At 45.8% G+C, this 23,023-nt stretch overlaps 1 protein-coding gene across 5 annotated transcripts in view; it reads right to left on the bottom strand.

Moving 5' to 3' along the window:
* The window catches only part of LOC106572256 (protein SOGA1), a 70,012-nt gene that overhangs the window by 5,777 nt on the left and 41,212 nt on the right, over positions 1–23,023 (bottom strand). The window contains exons 4-10 of one of the 5 annotated variants that reach the window (XM_014146299.2): positions 17,532–17,594; positions 15,089–16,426; positions 13,683–13,796; positions 8,710–8,838; positions 7,598–7,822; positions 7,295–7,444; positions 6,931–7,098 (exon numbers count right to left, since the gene is read on the bottom strand). In XM_014146299.2, coding sequence (XP_014001774.2) covers positions 6,931–7,098; positions 7,295–7,444; positions 7,598–7,822; positions 8,710–8,838; positions 13,683–13,796; positions 15,089–16,426; positions 17,532–17,594 — 2,187 coding nt within the window. Of the gene's footprint in view, positions 1–6,930; positions 7,099–7,294; positions 7,445–7,597; positions 7,829–8,709; positions 8,839–13,682; positions 13,797–15,088; positions 16,427–17,531; positions 17,595–23,023 lie in introns of all 5 variants that reach the window. The other 4 variants (XM_014146298.2, XM_014146295.2, XM_014146297.2 and 1 more) reach the window with 4 other exon arrangements.

The following is a 23,023-nucleotide window of genomic DNA, read 5'->3' as shown; positions in this document are numbered from 1 at the left end:
ATTTTAATGGTAGGTTTATTTGAACAGTGAGAGACAGAATAACAACAAAAAAATCCTGAAAAACGCATGTCAACATTTTTATAAATTGATTTGCATTTTAATGAGGGAAATAGGTATTTGACCCCTCTGCAAAACATGACTTAGTACTTGGTGGCAAAACCCTCGTTGGCAATCACAGAGGTCAGACTTTTCTTGTAGTTGGCCACCAGGTTTGCACACATCTCAGGAGGGATTTTGTCCCACTCCTCTTTGCAGATCTTCTCCAAGTCATTAAGGTTTCGAGGCTGACGTTTGGCAACTCGAACCTTCAGCTCCCTCCACAGATTTTCTATAGGCTTAAGGTCTGGAGACTGGCTAGGCCACTCCAGGACCTTAATGTGCTTCTTCTTGAGCCACTCCTTTGTTGCCTTGGCCGTGTGTTTTGGGTCATTGTCATGCTGGAATACCCATCCACGACCCATTTTCAATGCCCTGGCTGAGGGAAGGAGGTTCTCACCCAAGATTTGACGGTACATGGCCCCGTCCATCGTCCCTTTGATGCGGTGAAGTTGTCCTGTCCCCTTAGCAGAAAAACACACCCAAAGCATAATGTTTCCACCTCCATGTTTGACAGTGGGGATGGTGTTCTTGGGGTCATAGGCAGCATTCCTCCGCCTCCAAACACGGCGAGTTGAGTTGATGCCAAAGATTTTGGCATCATCTGACCACAACACTTTCACCCAGTTGTCCTCTGAATCATTCAGATGTTCATTGGCAAACTTCAGACGGGCATGTATATGTGCTTTCTTGAGCAGGGGGACCTTGCGGGCGCTGCAGGATTTCAGTCCTTCACGGCGTAGTGTGTTACCAATTGTTCTCTTGGTGACTATAGTCCCAGCTGCCTTGAGAGCATTGACAAGATCCTCCCGTGTAGTTCTGGGCTGATTCCTCACCTTTCTCATGATCATTACAACTCCACGAGGTGAGATCTTGCATGGAGCCCCAGGCCGAGGGAGATTGACAGTTCTATTGTGTTTCTTCCATTTGCAAATAATCGCACCAACTGTTGTCACCTTCTCACCAAGCTGCTTGGCGATGGTCTTGTAGCCCATTCCAGCCTTGTGTAGGTCTACAATCTTGTTGTTATTCTGTCTCTCACTGTTCAAATAAACCTACCATTAAAATTATAGACTGATCATGTCACGTGCTGACCAGTAAAGGGGTTATCTGTTCTTATAGTTTGGTCAGGACGTGGCAGGGGGTATTTGTTTTATGTGGTTCTGGGTGTGTTTGTGTATGTGTTCATGTAGAGGGGGTATTTGGTTTATATGGTTTGGGGTGGTTGTGTATATAGAGGGGTATTTGATTTATTAGTCCAAGGTTTGGTTATTGTTCTATGTTAGATTATTTCTATGTTCAGTCTAGTCGTTTGTATTTCTATGTTTAGCTAATTGGTGTTGGGGCCTTCAGTTGGAGGCAGCTGTCTATCGTTGCCTCTGATTGAAGGTCCTATAAATAGGAATGTGTTTGTCATGGGATTTTGTGGGAGATTGTTTCTTGTTTTGCTGTATGTCTGACGAGACTGTCTAGTTCGTTTGTTTTTTGTATACGTTGTTTGTGTTTTCCTTCTTCACTAATAAAAAGAAGATGAGTATACATTTTCCCGCTGCGTTTTGGTCTACACCCTACGACACCCGTGACAGATCATTTCTTTGTCAGTGGGCAAACGTACAAAATCAGCAGGGGATCAAATACTTTTTTCCCTCACTGTAAAACGTCAGCATCACTAATGTGAAGATCTAAACAGACTTTAATTGCTCTTTAGTATTTCTCCCTCTATAAAACCAGATACGGAGCAATGAGAAAGCCCTATGAAGAACAACAGCAGATGCTGTGTGTGTGTGACAATTTGAATAAGGCATCCCTTGTTTCTGAGGCGGAAGAGAAAACAGACAGAAAACCTGGAAACTCAGTCACATTAAAGAGACAACAGCTGAAGACACCCCACTACGTTTCTCCCCTCGTCCTCTTTTCCTCCTCTCTCCACCTCTCCCTCCTCTCCCTCCTCTCCAATCCCCCCCATTAGAATGAATCAAGCAGTGCTTCAAGGAGGCGATTGCTCTTTATATTTTTTACGAGTCTGTCTCGTTTCTTTCTTGTATTAGAGCTCACAGCTTTCGGCGGAGGGAGCCCCATCAATCGCTATGGTAGGGACGACTGCAGGTTCCTGCCTTATATGGTGCTAATGGAGTCTGGGCGGCCTATTGGATGACTACGCCATTCGTCTCCGACGGCGACGGAGCGTTGATCTCATGTGATGATGAATATCCCTAATGAGTTTTATTGGTGAGGCGTTGCAGGGCTGTGACTTAATAGTTGTCTGGAGGTTTATAGCACAAAGAAAGACATTTGCTTTGAACGCTCCCAATTCACCCCAGATTCCCCCCAAAAACCACTGTAGACAGACTTCCTTAGAGGGTTTTCTGTAGGCATCTGTAGGCATTAGGCCCTAAGCCTGGTTCCACAATGCAACAGCTGCCGGTTCCATGCCACGTTGCCAGGATGACATCCTACTGATGTGGTTGGCAGAGCAGATCAGGGAGAGATTGGTCCAAGCTGTGCCATCCAGTTCTTGGGCACCAGACCAGTGGGTCTACACAAGACAAGGGCACACTAACAGCATAGTTTATAGAGTGAAGGGGGCATTGTAGAATTGTGTGTGTGTGTGTGTGTGTGTGTGTGTGTGTGTGTGTGTGTGTGTGTGTGTGTGTGTGTGTGTGTGTGTGTGTGTGTGTGTGTGTGTGTGTGTGTGTGTGTGTGCATGACTCTCAGGGTGGGGCAGCAGATGAAGAATGAGTTTCTCCAAAGAGAAGAAAAGCAAAGTCACCTGTCAGCCTTTTCAGATGACAAATGATCCCAGACTGGGGAAAGGGAGCCAACACTTTCATTATGGCCATGATTCACACAGGTGACGCCATTTTAAAGTGATCCAACTGAATTACTACTCTGGCGTTTGGGTCTTCCGGGGAGTTCACAAACAGAACACAAAGGACGTTAATTAACCCAAGGCTACAGCATGTGACCCACTCCTGCAGTCCATGTAGGGCCTTATTTAATCAGGAAATATCAACGATGTCCCTCTCTCGGGGACACACAACACATTACTACTGCCATGGAGGAGAGAAACAAAAGCCTCTACGGGGGATTCGTGAGGAGGGAGGGAGGATGGAGAAGATCTGGCCCGGCCCACTCCTCCATGGCTGTAAATTGTGACCCAGTTATGGTGTTGAGTGGCTGTGGTGGTGCCACCAGGACAGGGGATCCCCATGGCACAGTGCTGCTCAGGGCAGGTGAACATTTAGCTGTGCCCTTTCAGAGCTGTGAAGGCGGGACCGCAGAGGGAGGGAACAGTCTGACAGGACCAATGAACCATGCTTCAAATTGTCTACTGTTGTCACGACTTCCGCCAAAGTCGGCTCCCCTCCTTGTTCGGGCGGCGTTCGACGGTCGACGTCACCGGCCTTCTAGCCATCGCCTCTCCATTTTTCATTGTTCCATTTGTTTTGTCTTGTTCCCTGCACACCTGGTTAACATTCCCTAATCATCTGCATATATACACTGCTCAAAAAAATAAAGGGAACACTAAAATAACACATCCTAGATCTGAATGAATGAAATAATCTTATTAAATACTTTTTTCTTTACATAGTTGAATGTGCTGACAACAAAATCACACAAAAATAATCAATGGAAATCCAATTTATCAACCCATGGAGGTCTGGATTTGGAGTCACACTCAAAATTAAAGTGGAAAACCACACTACAGGCTGATCCAACTTTGATGTAATGTCCTTAAAACAAGTAAAAATGAGGCTCAGTAGTGTGTGTGGCCTCCACGTGCCTGTATGACCTCCCTACAACACCTGGGCATGCTCCTGATGAGGTGGCGGATGGTCTCCTGAGGGATCTCCTCCCAGACCTGGACTAAAGCATCCGCCAACTCCTGGACTGTCTGTGGTGCAACGTGGCGTTGGTGGATGGAGCGAGACATGATGTCCCAGATGTGCTCAATTGGATTCAGGTCTGGGGAACGGGCGGGCCAGTCCATAGCATCAATGCCTTCCTCTTGCAGGAACTGCTGACACACTCCAGCCACATGAGGTCTAGCATTGTCTTGCATTAGGAGGAACCCAGGGCCAACCGCACCAGCATATGGTCTCACAAGGGTTCTGAGGATCTCATCTCGGTACCTAATGGCAATCAGGCTACCTCTGGCGAGCACTTGGAGGGCTGTGCGCCCCCCCAAAGAAATGCCACCCCACACCATGACTGACCCACCGCCAAACCGGTCATGCTGGAGGATGTTGCAGGCAGCAGAAAGTTCTCCACGGCGTCTCCAGACTCACATGTGCTCAGTGTGAACCTGCTTTCATCTGTGAAGAGCACAGGGCGCCAGTGGCGAATTTGCCAATCTTGGTGTCCTCTGGCAAATGCCAAACGTCCTGCACGGTGTTGGGCTGTAAGCACAACCCCCACCTGTGGACGTCGGGCCCTCATACCACCCTCATGGAGTCTGTTTCTGACCGTTTGAGCAGACACATGCACATTTGTGGCCTGCTGGAGGTCATTTTGCAGGGCTCTGGCAGTGCTCCTCCTGCTCCTCCTTGCACAAAGGCGGAGGTAGCGGTCCTGCTGCTGGGTTGTTGCCCTCCTACGGCCTCCTCCACGTCTCCTGATGTACTGGCCTGTCTCCTGGTAGCGCCTCCATGCTCTGGACACTACGCTGACAGACACAGCAAACCTTCTTGCCACAGCTTGCATTGATGTGCCATCCTGGATGAGCTGCACTACCTGAGCCACTTGTGTGGGTTGTAGACTCCGTCTCATGCTACCACTAGAGTGAAAGCACCGCCAGCATTCAAAAGTGACCAAAACATCAGCCAGGAAGCATAGGAACTGAGAAGTGGTCTGTAGTCACCACCTGCAGAACCACTCCTTTATTGGGGGTGTCTTGCTAATTGCCTATAATTTCCACCTGTTGTCTATTCCATTTGCACAACAACATGTGAAATGTATTGTCAATTAGTGTTGCTTCCTAAGTGGACAGTTTGATTTCACAGAAGTGTGATTGACTTGGAGTTACATTGTGTTGTTTAAGTGTTCCCTTTATTTTTTTGAGCAGTATATATTCCTCTGTTCCCCCCCATGTCTTTGTGTGGGATTGTTTTGTAACGTGTTTTGTATTGACGCGCCTAGCTGGTTTTTCCCTGGGTACTATGTGTCAACCCGGAGTATGTTTAATTGTTAAACATTTTTGCTTATTTGTGACTTTGTCGCGCTTTGCACTTTTGCCTTTGGCTGGAGGTTTGTTGGACACTGCTGCGTCCGTCTGTTGTTTGCTTCTGCTGAATAAAGCGTGCCCCTGATCACAACTCTCTGCTCTCCTGCACCTGACTTCAACACCAGTAGCGCATACGCTGACAACTGTACTGTGCCCCTCCCTCTCCTTCTCAACCGCTCACAACCCCCCCCCCACTCTCTCTCTCTCTCTCCCTTCCTCTGTTTATTTCTCCCCCACTCTCTTCACGCTTTCTCTCTCTCTCTCTCATTATTACTCTTCATCTCTCCTCCTCCTAATTACTTTTTTATTTTTCTCCTTCTGTTTCCCCCCTGGTCTGATATTATATATTATCTTGCTGTAATGCAGTGGCCTGTCTCAAAGCATGTTAGTTTAAGTCATTGCGGAGGCTGCTGTTATGAGAACGTCTCAGGCTGGCAGTCATCTGGATATTAAACTCATCTCTCACTGCCAGACACACACACACACACACACACACACACACACACACACACACACACACACACACACTGAACGGCGGTCCGAGGGCAAAGCAGACGGCCAGACGGAACCAGACAAATAGATTGGTACAAATCCACCACCTCAGGATATCAGCAGTTTCAAGCCATTCGTTACTATGAGCATTGGTGATGAAATGAATACCCAGTGACTGATTCATACTGATCTGTAACACAATCCTCCACAGCTCGGCAGCTTTCACCAGTGAGTAGATTGTAACAAATGGCAGGTCATCTCATCCTTCATGAATGGCAAACTTGATCTGTGTACAGCTTCGCGGTGTGCTCTCCTGCATGCTGAATGGATAGCTATAGTTCCACTATAAAACCCTCACTTAAACGGCCGTACAAATCAATGGCTTTGCCCCAGACATCCAGGTAGCCAAAAGGAGAAACGATTGGGGCCAAGTAGCTATAGAATATCTGACTGATCAGGCATGAATCTACACTAAAGTAATGACTCCACCTCCAAGCAGGGAGAGATCGTAACCCTGGTGACTAGAGTCCTATTATCTGTCCTCTCTCTCCAGTAGTCTGTGTGATACCTGGGTGCTAAAAGGCCTGATGAATTACTGCCCTCCCAGGAGAGGCTTTACACTAAGCCTAGATAATGGTCTGTAAGCTACATAATAACCTGGCTTCTAAAATAGCCCAATAACACCTGATGGTTAAGGGTTTTTAGATGGGTTTATGTCAACAAGCTATACACTCTTAGAAAAAAAGGGTTCCAAAACGGTTCTTCGGCTGTCCCCGTAGGAGAACCCTTTTTGGTTCCAGGCAGAACCCATTGGGTTCCATTTATAACCTCTGTGGAAAGGGTTCTACGTGGAACCCAAAAGGGTTCTAACTGCAGCCAAAAAGTGTTCTTCAAAGGGTTCTCCTATGGGGACAGCCGAAGAACACTTTTAGGTTCTAGATCGCACCTTTTATTTCTAAGCGTGTGGGTATAAAACTATGCAACAGAGCGTTTCTATAGAGTAGCTGACAGAATACCATGTCAGCCACATTGAGTGCACCGACGAGGGTACAGTCAAATTTCCATTTTAGTAATTATATTTTAATGCCAGTTACTTTCAGTAGGTGTTCTGGTCTTACCTGGGTGATGAGGATCTTAAGCTCTGTCCTCTCCACTTCCCAGGAGGCCTTGGCACGGGCAAACTGCTGGGTGAGTTCCTGTGAGCCCTGGCGCTCCTCTCGCAGCTCTCCGCTCAGATCCTGGAGCGCTCCCTTCAGGTCCGCCAGCGTGCTGCTCACACCGCTCGTCTAGGGCACGGACAGGATAGAGAATCAGGGAATGACCTCGTCATAGAGATGAATATAATATTTACATTTAAAATGATTACTATCTGAGTAATACCTCGATATTATCTCTAACTATCTATCTCTCGTGGATCTCTATGCCACATTTAGTCTAAAATATTCCCTGCTTTAATATGATATTTTCCTGTGTGTCCTGTACCTGTTTGTAGCTCTTCTCCAGCAGGAAGAGCTCCTTGGAGATGCTGGGGCTGAGCGGCTGTTCCTCTGCGGCGGCCATCTTGTTGTCTCCCTGGTGGGCTGCCAGACTCTCCTCCTCCAGCAGCAGGTACAGGTCCTTCAGACTGTTCACCTTTAGGGAAACACACAGCACATTATCTGTCAGTCAGTCAGTTAAACAATTAGTCAGTCAGCCAGCCAATCAGCCAGCAAGCCAACCAACCAACCAATTCTGCCACAACTAAGTGGCTGATTCAAAAGGAGAAGGTATCAACCAGTCCCGTACCTCCAGGACATCTTTGGCCTCTGTGTCCAGCTTGCGTCCCAGACGCCACTGTTTGAGGAAGCAGCGCAGCTTGAGGCTAAGCAGCAGCAGGGTCTGCTTGAGTTGATGGGACTCCTGCACAATCAGGTTCCTCTCTTGGCTCCAGAACTTCTGTTGCAGCCGTGTCTGCAGACTCAGACTCTGCAGCTGGAAGTCCTTCCGCGTCAGGGCCTTCTGGTGCTCCTCCTGCAGCTGGACACACACACACACACACACACACACACACACACACACACACACACACACACACACACACACACACACACACACACACACACACACACACACACACACACACACACACACACACACACACACACACACACACACACATACACACGCCAGTTAGTGAGGGCTACAGTGACATATTTGTTATTATAAGGGATTAGCTTCATAGCAGTTGTTTGTGAAGTTTGCGTTTAGCTGTTTGCTAAGTGGGTGCATGTATATAATAAACTGTTGTTAAATATATAGTAGCGATACAATACTGTTCTCTAGTGGGGCGCATATTATGTATTAGCATTGACAGGATGTGACAGTGACAATGCTCTGCGTGGTTTAGCAGGGTTTGTCTGTAGTCACTGTGGTGTACATAGATATAGAACAGTCGTATCTCCATGGTGGTGTACATAGATATAGAACAGTCATGTCTCCATGGTTGTGTGCATAGATATAGAACAGTCATGTCTCCATGGTTGTGTACATAGATATAGAACAGTCATGTCTCCATGGTTGTGTACATAGATATAGAACAGTCATGTCTCCATGGTTGTGTACATAGATATAGAACAGTCATGTCTCCATGGTCGTGTACATAGATATAGAACAGTCATGTCTCCATGGTTGTGTACATAGATATAGAACAGTCATGTCTCCATGGTTGTGTACATAGATATAGAACAGTCGTGTCTCCATGGTTGTGTACATAGATATAGAACAGTCGTATCTCCATGGTTGTGTACATAGATATAGAACAGTCGTGTCTCCATGGTTGTGTACATAGATATAGAACAGTCGTGTCTCCATGGTTGTGTACATAGATATAGAACAGTCGTATCTCCATGGTTGTGTACCTGTGAGACTGTCTGAGAACTGCTGTGGGTGTGGTCTCGGTGGGCCTGTCTCTCCAGAGTCAGTTCCTCCTGCGTCCCGTGAGCCGTCTCCCTCGCATCCAACAGAAGGGCCTGCAGCTCACTGATCTGCTAAGGGAAGGAAGGCGGGAGGGAGCGAGGGAGGGAAGGAGGGAGAGAGAAGTACACCATTATAGCTAGAGTGAAATACACCACACCACCTCCCAACTGAAAAAATATCCTCCTTTAGATTGTATAACACAACAAACATGTCTCATTTATTGATCATAACTGTACTCCAAACAGGGAACAACAATCCCTGCCTTTTGTCCCACTGCTAAAGAATGCACTACACTTACACACCCACATTTGGCCCTGTGCTGGAACGAACACGCCTCATCTCAAATACCATCTCACGCTTCGTATTGGCTGTGGAGTGAGAGGCATCAACCGTTCCCCATAATGTTCTTCTTCTTCACCCTCCGCTAACTCGCGGCGAGGATCACCCCCAGCCCGACCTAGCCCCACCATCACCGTTAACCCACTAACTGCGAACTCAAATGGCCTCCTTTATACCGACAGGCACAAGACCAGCCGCTCGATCTCTTCATTATCACTCAGTGCCAAAATTAGACAAAGCGTGTAACATTTGATAGGGTGGGACACTGGGGATGGGATGTTCTATGGAAGACTGAGATACCCTGAGGGCATTTTAATACTCTAAAGGCTTGTGAGGTTTGAAAATGAAAATTCCATTATTTAATATCCACTGTGTGCATCATGTGCCATGGTTATCTGTGTTTAAATGGTGCTTGGCTACTAGTTGCTGCTGTTTTGAAGTATAAAGACGGCGACCATTACGCTTTGTCTTGCGATTCTCTCAGGGCTTTGTGTCATGTCCTGACCAGTAAAGGGGTTATTTGTTATTGTAGCTTGGTCAGGACGTGGCAGGACGTGTTTGTTTTATGTATTTCGGGGTTTGTGGTTAATGTTCTATGTTAGTATATTTCTATGTTCGTTCTAGTCTTTCTATTTCTATGTGTAGTTTATTGGGTTGACCTTCAATTGGAGGCAGCTGTTCCTCGTTGCCTCTAATTGAAGGTCCTATTTAGTAGGGGTGTTTTTTCATGGGTTTTTGTGGGTAGTTGTTCCTTGTTTAGCTGTGTGCCTGACAGGACTGTTTTCGTCGTTCTTTTTGTTCATGTGTTTTTGTTTCGTTTCTTTAATAAAAGGAAAAATGAGCATACACATTACCGCTGCATTTTGGTCCAATCCTTACGACGCCCGTGACACTTTGACAGATAAGTGAAAGTACTATGTCATTTATTTTCATATGTAAGCTTGACAGGCGTTGCTGGATTTATTTTTTGGTTGTTGTACAATTCCCCCACCATCCGTCTACCCTTATTGTGTATTCTGAGTGAGTAAACTTTCCTGTCAGTGTAAGTCCTCATTGCGCTATGACACTAGCTCACTATTGCTCAGCAAGTAACATAATTGATTTACAGCTGATTTTTTTATATCAGTTACACCATAACCAGCTTCTGAATATCGCTGCCACCTTCTCCTCTGCAGCCTCTGTAAGTAACTTCTGACACCTTCAATTTCTCACCAAAGGGATTGAGGAGCAAGAGTGAGGGGAGCTCAATTTCAGCTGGTAGTTTCCTCACACTTCAATGCATATTTTGCCTCGTAGACCATAAAAAGAGTATAAAGGGCTTACACTTCCCAGGAAAGCCTCAGGCGCAGACTCCGTGTACATAAATGGATAACCTGCCGTCAGTTTCCGATGCCCTTCGTAGCTTTTTGTCAGTCACGCCACTGCCCAGCAGAATAATCTCCCATTTAAAGGTAGACTCAGCGATATGACGTAGATGCAGAAAGTAAAAAAAGCATAATGGGTCAATTTCCGCAACAAATAAGAGAGTTAAAGTGCGAGGCTCAACTTCTCCACTGCTTTGGTGACCTGGCTATCACGCTGTAAACAGCGTGAAGGGAACCCGTGAACATGCGTAGATACTGCGTGTGACTGTGTGAGAGCGAAGTGTTGCATCTCGCTAATCTCAAATATCTCTGGTGCTGCTCATGGCAACATAATTTCGCTACCTTTAAGTGGCTTTCTGAGCAGGATATAGTACCCTATTTCTAACATTCTGGCTAAGAAATGGAGTAGCAGATTATCATACAGTACATTACTGAGTTATACCCTGAAAGGGTTGGGTGGAGAGAATGAACAGGTCCAAATTCATTAGGCACCAAACAGAAGAAAACGGACTGAAATGGGGAGAGACTACCTGAACTTGTCCAATAAGAAACGTTCCTTTTCATTTTCCGTTGCACAACGTTTTGAAACCATGTTCCCTAATGAATAGAACAGTCACCCTGATGGGCCCCAGGTTCCCACCAACACTCCCACATCCATGTCCATACATCAGCCTGTCTCGCTTCTATCGACGACTCCGTCTCTACAGACAGACATAGCACTCAGGCAGTCTGTGTGTGATAACATCATTGCCTGGCGCGGTGCCAAGGTGTGACTGCCTGACAGTCCTGTCCCCTGTCCTTCCCTCCTTCCCTCCCCGGACCCGGTCCTGGACTTCCCTGTCTCTGTCCTGGCAGCCTAATCACTGAGAGGAGCAGGGTGGATGACAGATGTGTAAAAGCCAACAGTAGTCTGCAATGTAGTGATTACTGAGAGAGACACAGGTTAAATTAATAGGCCTACAGATCTCAAACACATGGCCCGCGGCCAAAAGTGGCCCACAAGCCAATTTAATATGGCCCGCTATGTTGTCATAGTTCATAGTTGTCATCGCCTACTATTATATCATTCTTGATTTCAATGCATTTTAATTCTGCAGATACAGAGGAATCAACTGAGTTATTGCACCTTTAATAATCAGCCTACTGACAGCAACAATAAGGTTCTTTAGTTCTCTCAGTATATAAAGAGTGTGGTGTGTTCAGATGACTAACTGATTATGTGCTACAAAACAGTCCAGAGAGAAACCTTTCATTTCATGACTCCCACATTATAAAACCAAAATTGTAATATCCTGTAACAGGAGAACAGGCTGTGGCGATTGTGTTTCTCTCTGCTCTCTGCTCTATTCATTGCTTCTGCTGATTCCCCCTCACAGCCCAGGTTTCCAAGGAGACCTATAGAAAGGCCAAACAAACACTGAGCAGCAGACACGTCCTCTCCTCACCTCAAGAGTTGATGTCATTGTGTTTACAGCAGCAGCGTGAATCCAGCCTGATTCACCCACATGAAAGAATGAGGGAAGCAAGCCTAAAGACAGCCTAAACTGCATGTTTGGGCCATCAAGGAATGCCCAGTGTTTGTTTGAGGGGGAGAGGGGGGGGGGACAAAAGTCACAGGACTAAGGTCGAATCTTACTAGATGGATGTAGCAGGGCGACTTGCAAACTATCACAGACTAAAAAGGGAAACCCAGCCGTGAGCTGCCCAGTGACGCAAGTCTACCAGACAAGCTAAATGCCTTCTATGTACGCTTCGAGGTAAGCAACACTGAACCATGCATGAGAGCACCAGCTGTTCCGGATGACTGTGTGATCTCGTGCTCTGTAGCCGATGTAAGACCTTTAAACAGGTTAACATTCGCAAGGCCGCGCAGCCAGACGGAATACCAGGACGATTACTCAGAGCATGTGCTGACCAGCTGGCAAGTGTCTTCACAGACATTTTATCCCTGACACGGTCTGCAATACCAACTTATTTCAAGCAGACCATCAGACTAGAGGACATTTCTCCAAAAAGTATGATCTTTGTCCCCATGTGCAGTTGCAAACCGTAGTCTGGCTTTTTTATGGCGATTTTGGAGCAGTGGCTTCTTCCTTGCTGAGCGGCCTTTCAGGTTATGTCGATATAGGACTCGTTTTACTGTGGATATAGATACTTTTGTACCTGCTTCACAAGGTCCTTTGCTGTTGTTCTGGGATTGATTTGCACTTTTTGCACCACAGTACGTTCATCTCTAGGAGACAGAACGTGTCTCCTTCCTGAGAGGTATGACGGCTGCGTGGTCCCATGGTGTTTATACTTGCGTACTATTGTTTGTACAGATGAACATGGTACCTCCAGGCATTTGGAAATTGCTCCCAAGGATGAACCAGACTTGTGGAGGTCAACAATTTATTTTCTGAGGTCTTGGCTGATTTCTTTTGATTTTCCCATTATGTCAAGCAAAGAGGCAGTGAGTTTGAAGGTAGGCCTTGAAATACATCCACAGGTACACCTCCAATTGATTCAAATGATGTCAATTAGCCTAAAGGAAGCTTCTAAAGCCAGGACATCATTTTCTGGAATTTTCCAAGCTGTTTAAAGGCACAGTCAACTTAGTGTATGTAAACTTCTGACCCACTGGAATTGTGATACAGTGAATTATGAAATAATCTGTCTGTAAACAATTGTTGGAAAAATGTATTGTGTCATGCAGAAAGTAGATGTCCTAACCGACTTGCCAAATCTATAGTTTGTTAACAAGAAATTTGTGGAGTGGTTGAAAAACTAGTTTTAATGACTCCAACCTAAGTGTATGTAAACTTCCGACTTCAACTGTACCACACTCACACATGCATACTCACACAAACTCACACACACACTCTTTCACAGTCCGTACATATGCTCCTGCTACTGTCTATTATCTACCCTGTTGCTTAGTCACTTTAACCCTACCTAATGTATATGTACATAGCTAACTCAATTACCTCTTACCCTTGCATGTTCTCCCTGAATATAGCCATCTTATTTTTTACTTGTTATCGTTATTCGTTATTCACTGGGGATTTATTCCTTGCATTTTTGTGTATCTTTAACTCTGCATTGTTGTAATAGGACCCTTAAGTAAGCATTTAACTGTTCGTCTACACCTGTTGTTCACAAAGCATGTGACAAATATAATTTGATTTGATTTTGTGGGTGTGTATTTTGACTGTACTGTAGCAGCGACCTACCAGAGCTGTGTCCGTCTCCTGTGTTTCCTGGTTCTGGTTGCGGTCAGTGCGGCTGTCACCCTCCTCCTTCTGACCTTTCACATCGCGCTCCGATTGGTCCCTAAAGTTGGGCTGCTGTATGCATGCATGGGCAAGTTAATGAAAAAAAATAAAACAAAAGAATAAAAAGAGGGGAAGACGAACAGAGGAGGAAGGGAAGGAAGAGGATGAGGGGAGACGTATTGGGGGGGGAGGGGGGGCGGGTAGTGAATCGAAAACAAAACAAGACCAAATCAAAAAAGAGATAAAAACAATAGAACCAAAACGGACGATCCATAAGACACGTTCCAAAAAAAAAATTTTACCTCACAGGACAAAGAAAAGTATGTAAAGGAAAAACAGCTTTTTCAGAGTGGTGTAGGACAGAGTGGAAAACAGAACCAAAACAATGATGAGAAGTGCGAGCGACGGCTGGAGGTTTGGGGGGGGGTGAAGGAGAGGGTGATTACAATAATCAAAAGAGAGAGAGAGGAGAGAGGAAAAGGAAACAAGTGCAGAAAACGGCGGTCACGGTGCCCATGCAGTGAGAGAGAGAGGTGGGAGGGGGAAAAGAGGGAGGGACGGGTGGAAAGACGGAGGGATGGGGGAAGAGACGGGGGGACGGGGGGAGAGATGGGGGGATGGGGGAGAGATCGGACGGGGTTGGCACTCAGTAGGCCTCTAATGTAGCTTAATTAAAAGCATAGAACCAACTTTACTAGACTGACTTAAAGTTCTATCCTAAACATTTGGCCAAGGTGTGCTGAGCTATATATAGTAAGTAATACAGTACAACTACTCAACGAGCAAACCAACCACTATTGATACACTGTTTGCTTCTGTCTTCATTATCGATTCTCCTTCCATTCTGAACCACACAGCCACGTCCTTGGCCTTTACAACATTCATTATCAGAATAAGAGGGTACTCAGCAAGTCTAATTCAATACACTCTTTTATTATACCTTAATAGCCCTACTCGCGCATATACAGTACATTTACATGGCTATGACAATTGCCTGTTGATGTGTGTAAATAGATGGTGGTTTATGGTTTCTAGGATTTCCTTATCACCCTACATGTCATGCAGCACAGCGGTGGCTGCGTTTGAGGCCTGAGCTCTATGTAGCATCTATAGCAGGCTGTAAGGCATCAAAGCAGCATGCGTGTCATGTGTACTGGCAGCATTCTGTGCCAGGGAGAAACCATAGTGTGAGCTGGGATGGAGGAGGAGTATTAGTAAGCCATAACGTGGTTCAAAGAGCAAACAGGACAGAAATAATAGATTTGTTACAACAACAAAAAAGAGGATATAAAAAGAAAAGGAAAGAAACACGATCGATAATAAAGGAGGGGTGGGAAGAGGAGGAGTAGGGGGTTTGTTCTTACCTTCTGCTCTGCGGGGATCTCACCCGCCTGGTCGTCTGGAGGGCAGGGGTGAGAGGCAGAGGGTGCACCCACCACAGAGTCCCCAGCCTCGGACAGTAGAGGCAGGGGGGATGCCCCCTCCACCTGTGCCCTCCCTGGGGGGGTGGTGCTTAGGCTCTCAACCCGCTCCACAAAAGCCTGGAGCTGGGTGTGCAGTGCTCGCAGCCTGCCCGTCAGAGCCTCCACCAGGGGAAGATCCTGGAGCTCCGAGGGCTGGGCCTGCTGGTTCTTCTCTGGGACACATGGCTCTGCAACCTCCCCGGAGGAGATCTTGCGGTAAAGGGAGATGGAAGGGCAGTTGGAGTCGGAGGCAGTCAGCAGCTGGATGGCTGTAGAGATTAGGCGGGCTTGGTCCCTCATGGCTAGCAGGGATTCGCGGTCCGTCAGGCCCAGGGCGACATCACCGTGCAGGGGGACAGGAACCCCAGTTGACGTCTTCTTCTCCCTCTCCTCCAGGGGCTCGTTCTCCCCTCCGATGGGGCCCTCACGGTGAGCCTGGCTGGGGAGGCACTCAGCTGAGTCCCCTGCCTCTGCGTCGGTCTCCAGGGCGGGCCTGGAAGAGCTGTGGTAAGAGGCCAGGTCGCAGCGCTGCAGGTTGGACAGCAACACACGGTTCTCATACTGGAGCTTCTTCACCTTGCCGCTCAGATCCCCAATCTGGAGCCTGGCGGCCTGCAACAGCTCCTCCTGGGGGGCCTCTGTGCTGATCAGAGCCCCCCCACCATGACCGTCCTCCAGGAGAGAGATGGACGAGGAGTCGTCCTGGTCTGGGTCCGACGCCAGAGGCAGCTCCGACTTGTAGCGGTTGATCTCGTTCATCAGCAGCTTGTTCTGCTCCTCCATCTCCAACAGCGAGCGCCGCAGCAGCTCCGCTTCCTCCTCCACAAACTGCAGGTGCCTCTGGAGCTCCATCACGTTATCCAGACCTCCTCCTCCAGGGCCTCCCATGCCTCCGACCCCCAGGCCTGGTGGCAGCTCCTGGCCCTTCATATCGTCCATCTCGGCCCGCAGGCCGCGGTTCTCCACCTCCAGTTCCACAATGCGCCGGCTCAGCAGGTTGGCCTCCTCCTCCACCAGCTTCAGGTGAACTCTGACCTCGGCCTCGCGCGTGTGGGGTGAGTCGTTTACCTCCTCCACGGTGAGCGAGGCGTCTACATCGCCGTACATCGAACGGTACTTGGCCAGCTCCTCCCGCATTTCCTCGCTGTCCTTGGCCATCTTGGTCAGCTTCTTGCACATGAGCGCTGACTCCTCCTTGGCAAAGTGGAGCTGGCACTTGAGGTCAGAACTGTCCTCCTGCTGGCCACAGACAGAGGTAGTTAGGAACACTGACAACACACTAACTAACTCACACACAAAAAGACAATCTCCAGCTAACATATCACAGAGAGAAAGATTATGAGGCCAAAATGACAAATGAAAAAAGTGAATTGTTTCTTTCCCATTAACATAATAGCTTGAACTCATCTGACATCCTCATGGTAACCCCAGCAAATAGTTAGATCAATGCAAAGTTATGGATTTTTTGAGGCAAAGTGGGGTAGGTGGATGCAACACCGGGAAGTCATGCCCGCTGTATTACAGTGATATGAAATGTGTGGTGGCTGGGGGCACTTAGGGACATTGGTGTATTTATAACAGACAGAAGCCATTTTGAATATTAAACCCACATTTATTTTGCAGAGGGTATTACTCAGATTCCCTTCCATTTATTATTTAACCAAGTGGCCCAAAATGATCCAGGCCCATTAAATAATACTTTGTGTGGTGTGATTTATTGGTTATAGACTATTCCTCAGAACATTAAACACAGTCTGGAGAGGGTTTATACTATTTACAGTATGTTTGCACTCAATATTCTAATATTAAGCATTAACCTCATCCCCACAGGAATGAAGGACGAGAGAGAGACTTTTGACTTTACTTTAATAAGACGTCCTCATTATACTAAAAAACACCACATTCCCCTCCCCACCACACACACACACAAACACACACACTGTGTACCACCACAACCTCAACACGAGAGAGAGGGAGAGAGAGAGAGAGAGAGAGAGAGAGAGAGAGAGAGAGAGAGAGAGAGAGAGAGAGAGAGAGAGAGAGAGAGAGAGGAATGTGCGCAAAAGCTTTATCTGCGATTGTCAAACTAGTCAAACGTTGTGCTATCTTGAAAGTGTATCGTCTCCTTCCCAAGTCGCGAAAGTGAGAACAATCAGTTTTAACTGTAATACTTTAGCATTGACTTTGGGTTCAATAGCTGAGGTAAGGTGAGAATCTTGAGACAAAATGCTGCAGCTGCAGTTTGTTTTATTGGTTGATTTTATTTGGGAGGTCTCTAGGGAAATGTTCCTTCTTGCTGTTCAATGTAGAAACAAAATCTAAGGTCTCTGTAAGTCTGGGCTACCTGGGGAGACAGCTTCTTCTCTGGCTTGTTGTTTGGCCGAGCGCCTCGCTTCTTCAGAGAGTTCTGAAAATAGAGGGAAACACATATATTGACAATAATTAGTATCAATCAATCAACAAATCAAATTAACAAAGTGCTTTCACATTAACCCAGCCTAGGCCCTAGACCCCCAAAGAGCAAGCAGCAGCACATTGGCCAAGGTGTTATACAACATAATAATAATACCACCAATCTCCAAGCCTTCTCCCCCGCCACCCCCTCACCCAACTTGCCCCTGTCGCCCCCTTCACCCCTGCCACTTTACCCAGTTTATCATCACCATGGAGATGTTTACCCCTACAGTGACACTGATAGGGGTGTGGAGCTACAGTTGACCGCATTCCTGCTATGTAAACAGAGAGGAAGGGGTGGCGAGGGGGAGAGGGAGACAGAGATAGAGAAAGAAAGAGAAAGCTGATGAGAGGAAGATAGTAGACTGAGATGAGACCATAAAGAGAGAAAAGGAACAGCATTGCTAATGATAGCCAGCCCTTCCCGTTGGTCACCTGGGCTTCAGTACACGGAGTTAAATCCTAATAAATCCCAATTCCTACCAGAGTCCAGAGAGACACAAACACACACACACACAACACACACAACACAGAGACAGACAGACACGCTGCAGTACAAGCTTATCTCGCCAAGGCGTTTCCATGGAAACTGGCTACTTTCTCCGCAATGAGCTGGCTGGTGAAAAAGGCAGGGATATCCACAGTCCTCTCTGCTGTGTTTCATTAAATCAAGCTGAAAACAAACAAGACCCTGCTACCACAGTACAGTATAGAGCCTTCAACACAGTGGACACACACGTATGCACACCACGCACACACAACATCCAGAACAAATTCCCCCAGTGCAAAAATCCAGCTTGGAGAGCAGAGTAACTAGATTGGATTTAAAGCGGTGCCGGTACAGCATAAAGAGATGCATCCAATCCTCAACCCCCATTTTGCGTTTGCCGACAATGTCATGCAGTTTAGCCGGTGGCTGAGAACATTTTAATGGTGCTAAACATCAAGGTAGAATCAATGGAGCGATAATGGAAGTATTGATCCCTGCCAAGTATCGACCAACCTTGGGACACGTTTTCATTTTGTTTTGACCATTGGTTTCGACAGGCCAGCTGTAACAGGGATGTAGTGGTGCCACTGTGACATGGCAGGCTTACACCATTTTAACACAGAGCTAGACCCCAATACCCACTCATCTATAAAACCCCTTTAAGATACAAACATCTCACATCAATTTGTTTCTGTCCCCCTTACCCATTTTGTTATCTCCAAGGGTGTGGCGGTTGTTATCATGCAAAAGACTGCCGGTCTCACCGTAATTGACCGTTCGTTAACATAAACACGTTTAGCATCTCCAGGCCTCCACACATACAATCTGCTGATGCGCGCCTTTGAAACATCTACATTTAAAAACGTCTAATAAATCCATTTAATATACACCATCACAATACATCCATTATTTGTTTTACGCAAGTCTAAAGAAACATTATGATGTGAAGAAACTGTATTTCAGAAGAACAGAATATGATACTACTGTATGTTATCCGGCTATGTGCCATGCCATAGGCTGTAGGCTTGTTCCTTTAGCTGACAATATATGTTTATATATACTTAATCAAGTTTTATTTTGTATGATTTTATAGATAGAAGAATAAAATTGAACTTAGCTTAATTAAATAGAAAGGATATGTTTCCAATTATGGAGCGAGTGCGCATATGAAGTGGCTATGTTGAGCATAAAAGTGAACATTTGAAATAGGAGTTATTTGGCAACTTTAGTTGTGAATTATACAAACTTTAGAATGTCTTAGAAATCAAAATATATATGGGCTTCATGATGCGAGTATAGGCTATTCATGATTTGAGAAAGTAGCCACAGAAGCTTGCTCTCTGTTCAACAGCTGACCATATTTTCATCCATCAAACGATTTACATTTTTTTAAATGTAACTAGGCAAGTCAGTTAAGAACAAATTCTTATTTACAATGATGGCCTACTAAGGAACAGTGCCTTGGGTGGGATATTCCATCCAATCTGCCTTGTTCAGGGACAGAATGATAGATTTGTACCTTGTCAGCTCAGGGATTTGATCCAGCAACCTTTTGGTTACTGGCCCAACGTTCTAACCACTAGCCTACCTGCCGCCCCTACTCTCAATTAAATCTTGGCTTTACTAATATGTAAAATTAGTTTAGATGTAGAATGGCCCATTATCAGGCCCGGGCTCCCGAGTGGCGCAGCGGTCTAAGGCACTGCATCTCAGTGCAAGAGGCATCACTGCAGTCCCTGGTTCGAATCCAGGCCGCATCACATCTGACCGTGATTGGGAGTCCCATAGGGTGGTGCACAATCGGGCACAGCGTTGTCCGGGGTGGGCCATCATTGTAAATGAAAATGTGTGCTTAACTGACTTGCCTAGTTAAATAAAAAATCATGCACTCAAATAGGGAATTGGAGGCTGCACACTTTCCCACCGGTCCATTCTGTAGGCTACTTTGGTTTTATAGGGGAGCTGTGCTTAATATGATCAGCTGAAAAATAAATACAAGAACACTTATTTCACTCCATCAACCACTGTTTGAGGAGTATGCTCTCACTGCGTGACAGATGATATTCCGCCCAAACTCTGTATGCCATGGGCTCTCCAACCCTGTTCCTGCAGCTACCCAGTGCTTCATTTGGGAAACCAAGTGAAATCTGTTCGGGAACATCGATAGTAACATGTTTTCCCAACTAAACATATTTCACTAAACTGTTGACAGCCTGTCGCTCGCTCTAGAAATGAATAAATGAGAGAGGGGGAGATGGAAACGCACTGTGGTGAGATATTCTGTATAGCTAAAGGTAATGTGTCACCCAATTAATTATGAAAATATAAAATTACCTATTACTAGGCTATTCTAAATCAAATAGAAATTCACTAATTGTAGACTAACTGTAAGCCGCCCTCCACAATCAATGAAACAACAGCATCGCCTCGCTAGGCTAAACATTCTCTCCCAGACTCATGAATATACATGTTGGAGCGTGCAATAAGGTAACCAGTCCATTTAGTTTGCATAAAAATACCGTCCACACTCGAAGGCAATTACTCAAGTCTGTTTAATTTTGGAGTATAGGCTAGACCAATTATGCACCAAAGACATCTTAAATCAGTTTTGTTTTATGTTTTTCTGCCATGGGTAATATGCATTAGGCTATGTATTGTATAAAGGCACAATGTCATTTTAATTCCGTTTTTTCCCCCCAGGATTGGGCTCATAAGCCTATGTGTATGGGAGTCTTTAATGAATCTCCACGCTGTCCATTTCGATTGTTAGGCTTTGAAACAACATCCCCAACGACCATGTTTTACACTGTTTAAACCTGCTGTTGAACTTCTTTCTTCAAATTGATCATCACAGCAAGGTGATTTTAACAGTTTTACCAAGTACGATAGCCATACTGTTTTGATGATAAGTGTTTGATGCGATTTTCGATCCCCTATGCATTGATGTCAGAGTGGTTAGAGGGGCAATAGAGCCCTGAGTACCAGGCCATTAGCGACCTGATGGTAGTTAGCAAGTTTGGTACTACCAAAGCATGTCCAGAGTGCATAAAAGGAGATCACCTTGACTCAATGGTCACATGGAATTTTACTGCGGTCATGACTCATGACTGCAGGTGTGGCGGTAATATGGTCACCCCAATAGCTGTATCAAATATCAATCATTTTCACACTCAAAAATGTTTCTCCTATGGGGACAGTCGAAGAACCCTTTTGGAACCTTTTTTTTCAAAGAGTGTAGGGTGTAATTTGGGACACAGTCTTCCTGCTCTGCAATCTCACACCCCCAAACAAAACCAGACAAAATTCCACCCGCTCTGCCAAGTTGATGTAATCTTCCGGCCCTCTCTGTGCAACAGCTACGTGTCATTCAGAACACAAGGCCACTCACACAAACAATGCAGCGCTGACTCAACCTCAGGAAAACACAGAGGCAATACTGGGACAACGTTAGGGAGATAATGTTTGAAATTATGTTTCTGTACATTGTAAAGGGGTTACCGTGAATTTGACAGTAGCTTACAGGCAACTTGATGCCAAGTAAAATTCTGTATTTCATATTATAGTACACTTACTGTAATATAAGTATGGTATCAAAGCAAATACTGTGTAATGACACACAGTACAATACCATACACTGTAAAAAAGTAAACACTAGTGTAATCTGAATTAATTAATTAATGGATTAATGAAATTCATTGAGGGGAGGGCTTTGTATTTCACAGTATTTTACTATAATTACAAGGGATTGGTGCAAGCAGATTTGCTGCTATAGTGTTTACACATTATAGCATATTAATGAATATTTTGTGTTTTATGTCACTTGCACATCTAGAGGCCTTAACAAAACCTTCCAAACAGGTAGCAAATACAGGGCAAAACAGACCAGAAAGACATGGAAAAATGGTAAACCAGTTAAGGTTTAAGAATTCCTGCCACTCCAATCTGTCCCCTATACAGTTTAAATTAATGGGTCTCTATAACCACATAGGAGTTAAAAATTGATACATCATTCTCACTCACGGGTCAACAAATATAGCCTTTTACAAGGCATGCCTCAAAATATGTTAATGATCCAGCAACAACAATACCATCCACCCACTAGTGGTCAAAAGGTTTTCAGCCCTCTAAAGATACGGTACTGTATTCTGTGGAGTGGAATGACAGAGCCATTCAAAATACCGCAATTGTTTTTTTACTGTTGATAATATCTAAAACTACAGTTTTCTGTTACAGTGTATGTAAAGTGGTGCCACTCCAAGTCTGCCTGTGTCATGCCTAAACACACCTGCACAATGCACAGTTAAAGACACGCACGTGCACACACATACAGATGCGTGCACACACACACACCCTATCCCCAGCAAAAGAACCTGAGCATTCAAAGGCTCAGGCCCTACACCCAAACAAGGGCACTGCGTTCATCCACCTCTGGCCTGCTGGCCCCCCTACCTCTGAGGAAGCACAGTTCCCGCTCAGCCCAGTCAAAACTGTTCGCTGCTCTGGCACCCCAATGGTGGAACAAGCTCCCTCACGACGCCAGGACAGCGGAGTCAATCACCACCTTCCGGAGACACCTGAAACCCCACCTCTTTAAGGAATACCTAGGATAGGATAAAGTAATCCTTCTACCCCCCCCCCCTCCCCCTTAAAAGATTTAGATGCACTATTGTAAAGTGGTTGTTCCACTGGATATCATAAGGTGAATGCACCAATTTGTAAGTCGCTCTGGATAAGAGCGTCTGCTAAATGACTTAAATGTAAATGTAAAGGCATGTGTCTGTGCTATCTGATAACATGGTTCTGTGTGTGTGTGTATGTCAACAGGCTGTAACTCTAGTGGTGTGGGCTGGGTAACCAGAGGACTGGAGGGGGTAGGTAGGTAGGATGATCCC

This window comes from Salmo salar, chromosome ssa15, assembly GCF_905237065.1.
Source record: "Salmo salar chromosome ssa15, Ssal_v3.1, whole genome shotgun sequence".
In the NCBI taxonomy this organism is placed as follows: Eukaryota; Metazoa; Chordata; class Actinopteri; order Salmoniformes; family Salmonidae; genus Salmo; species Salmo salar.
This window is presented reverse-complemented; position numbering and strand designations above follow the sequence as displayed.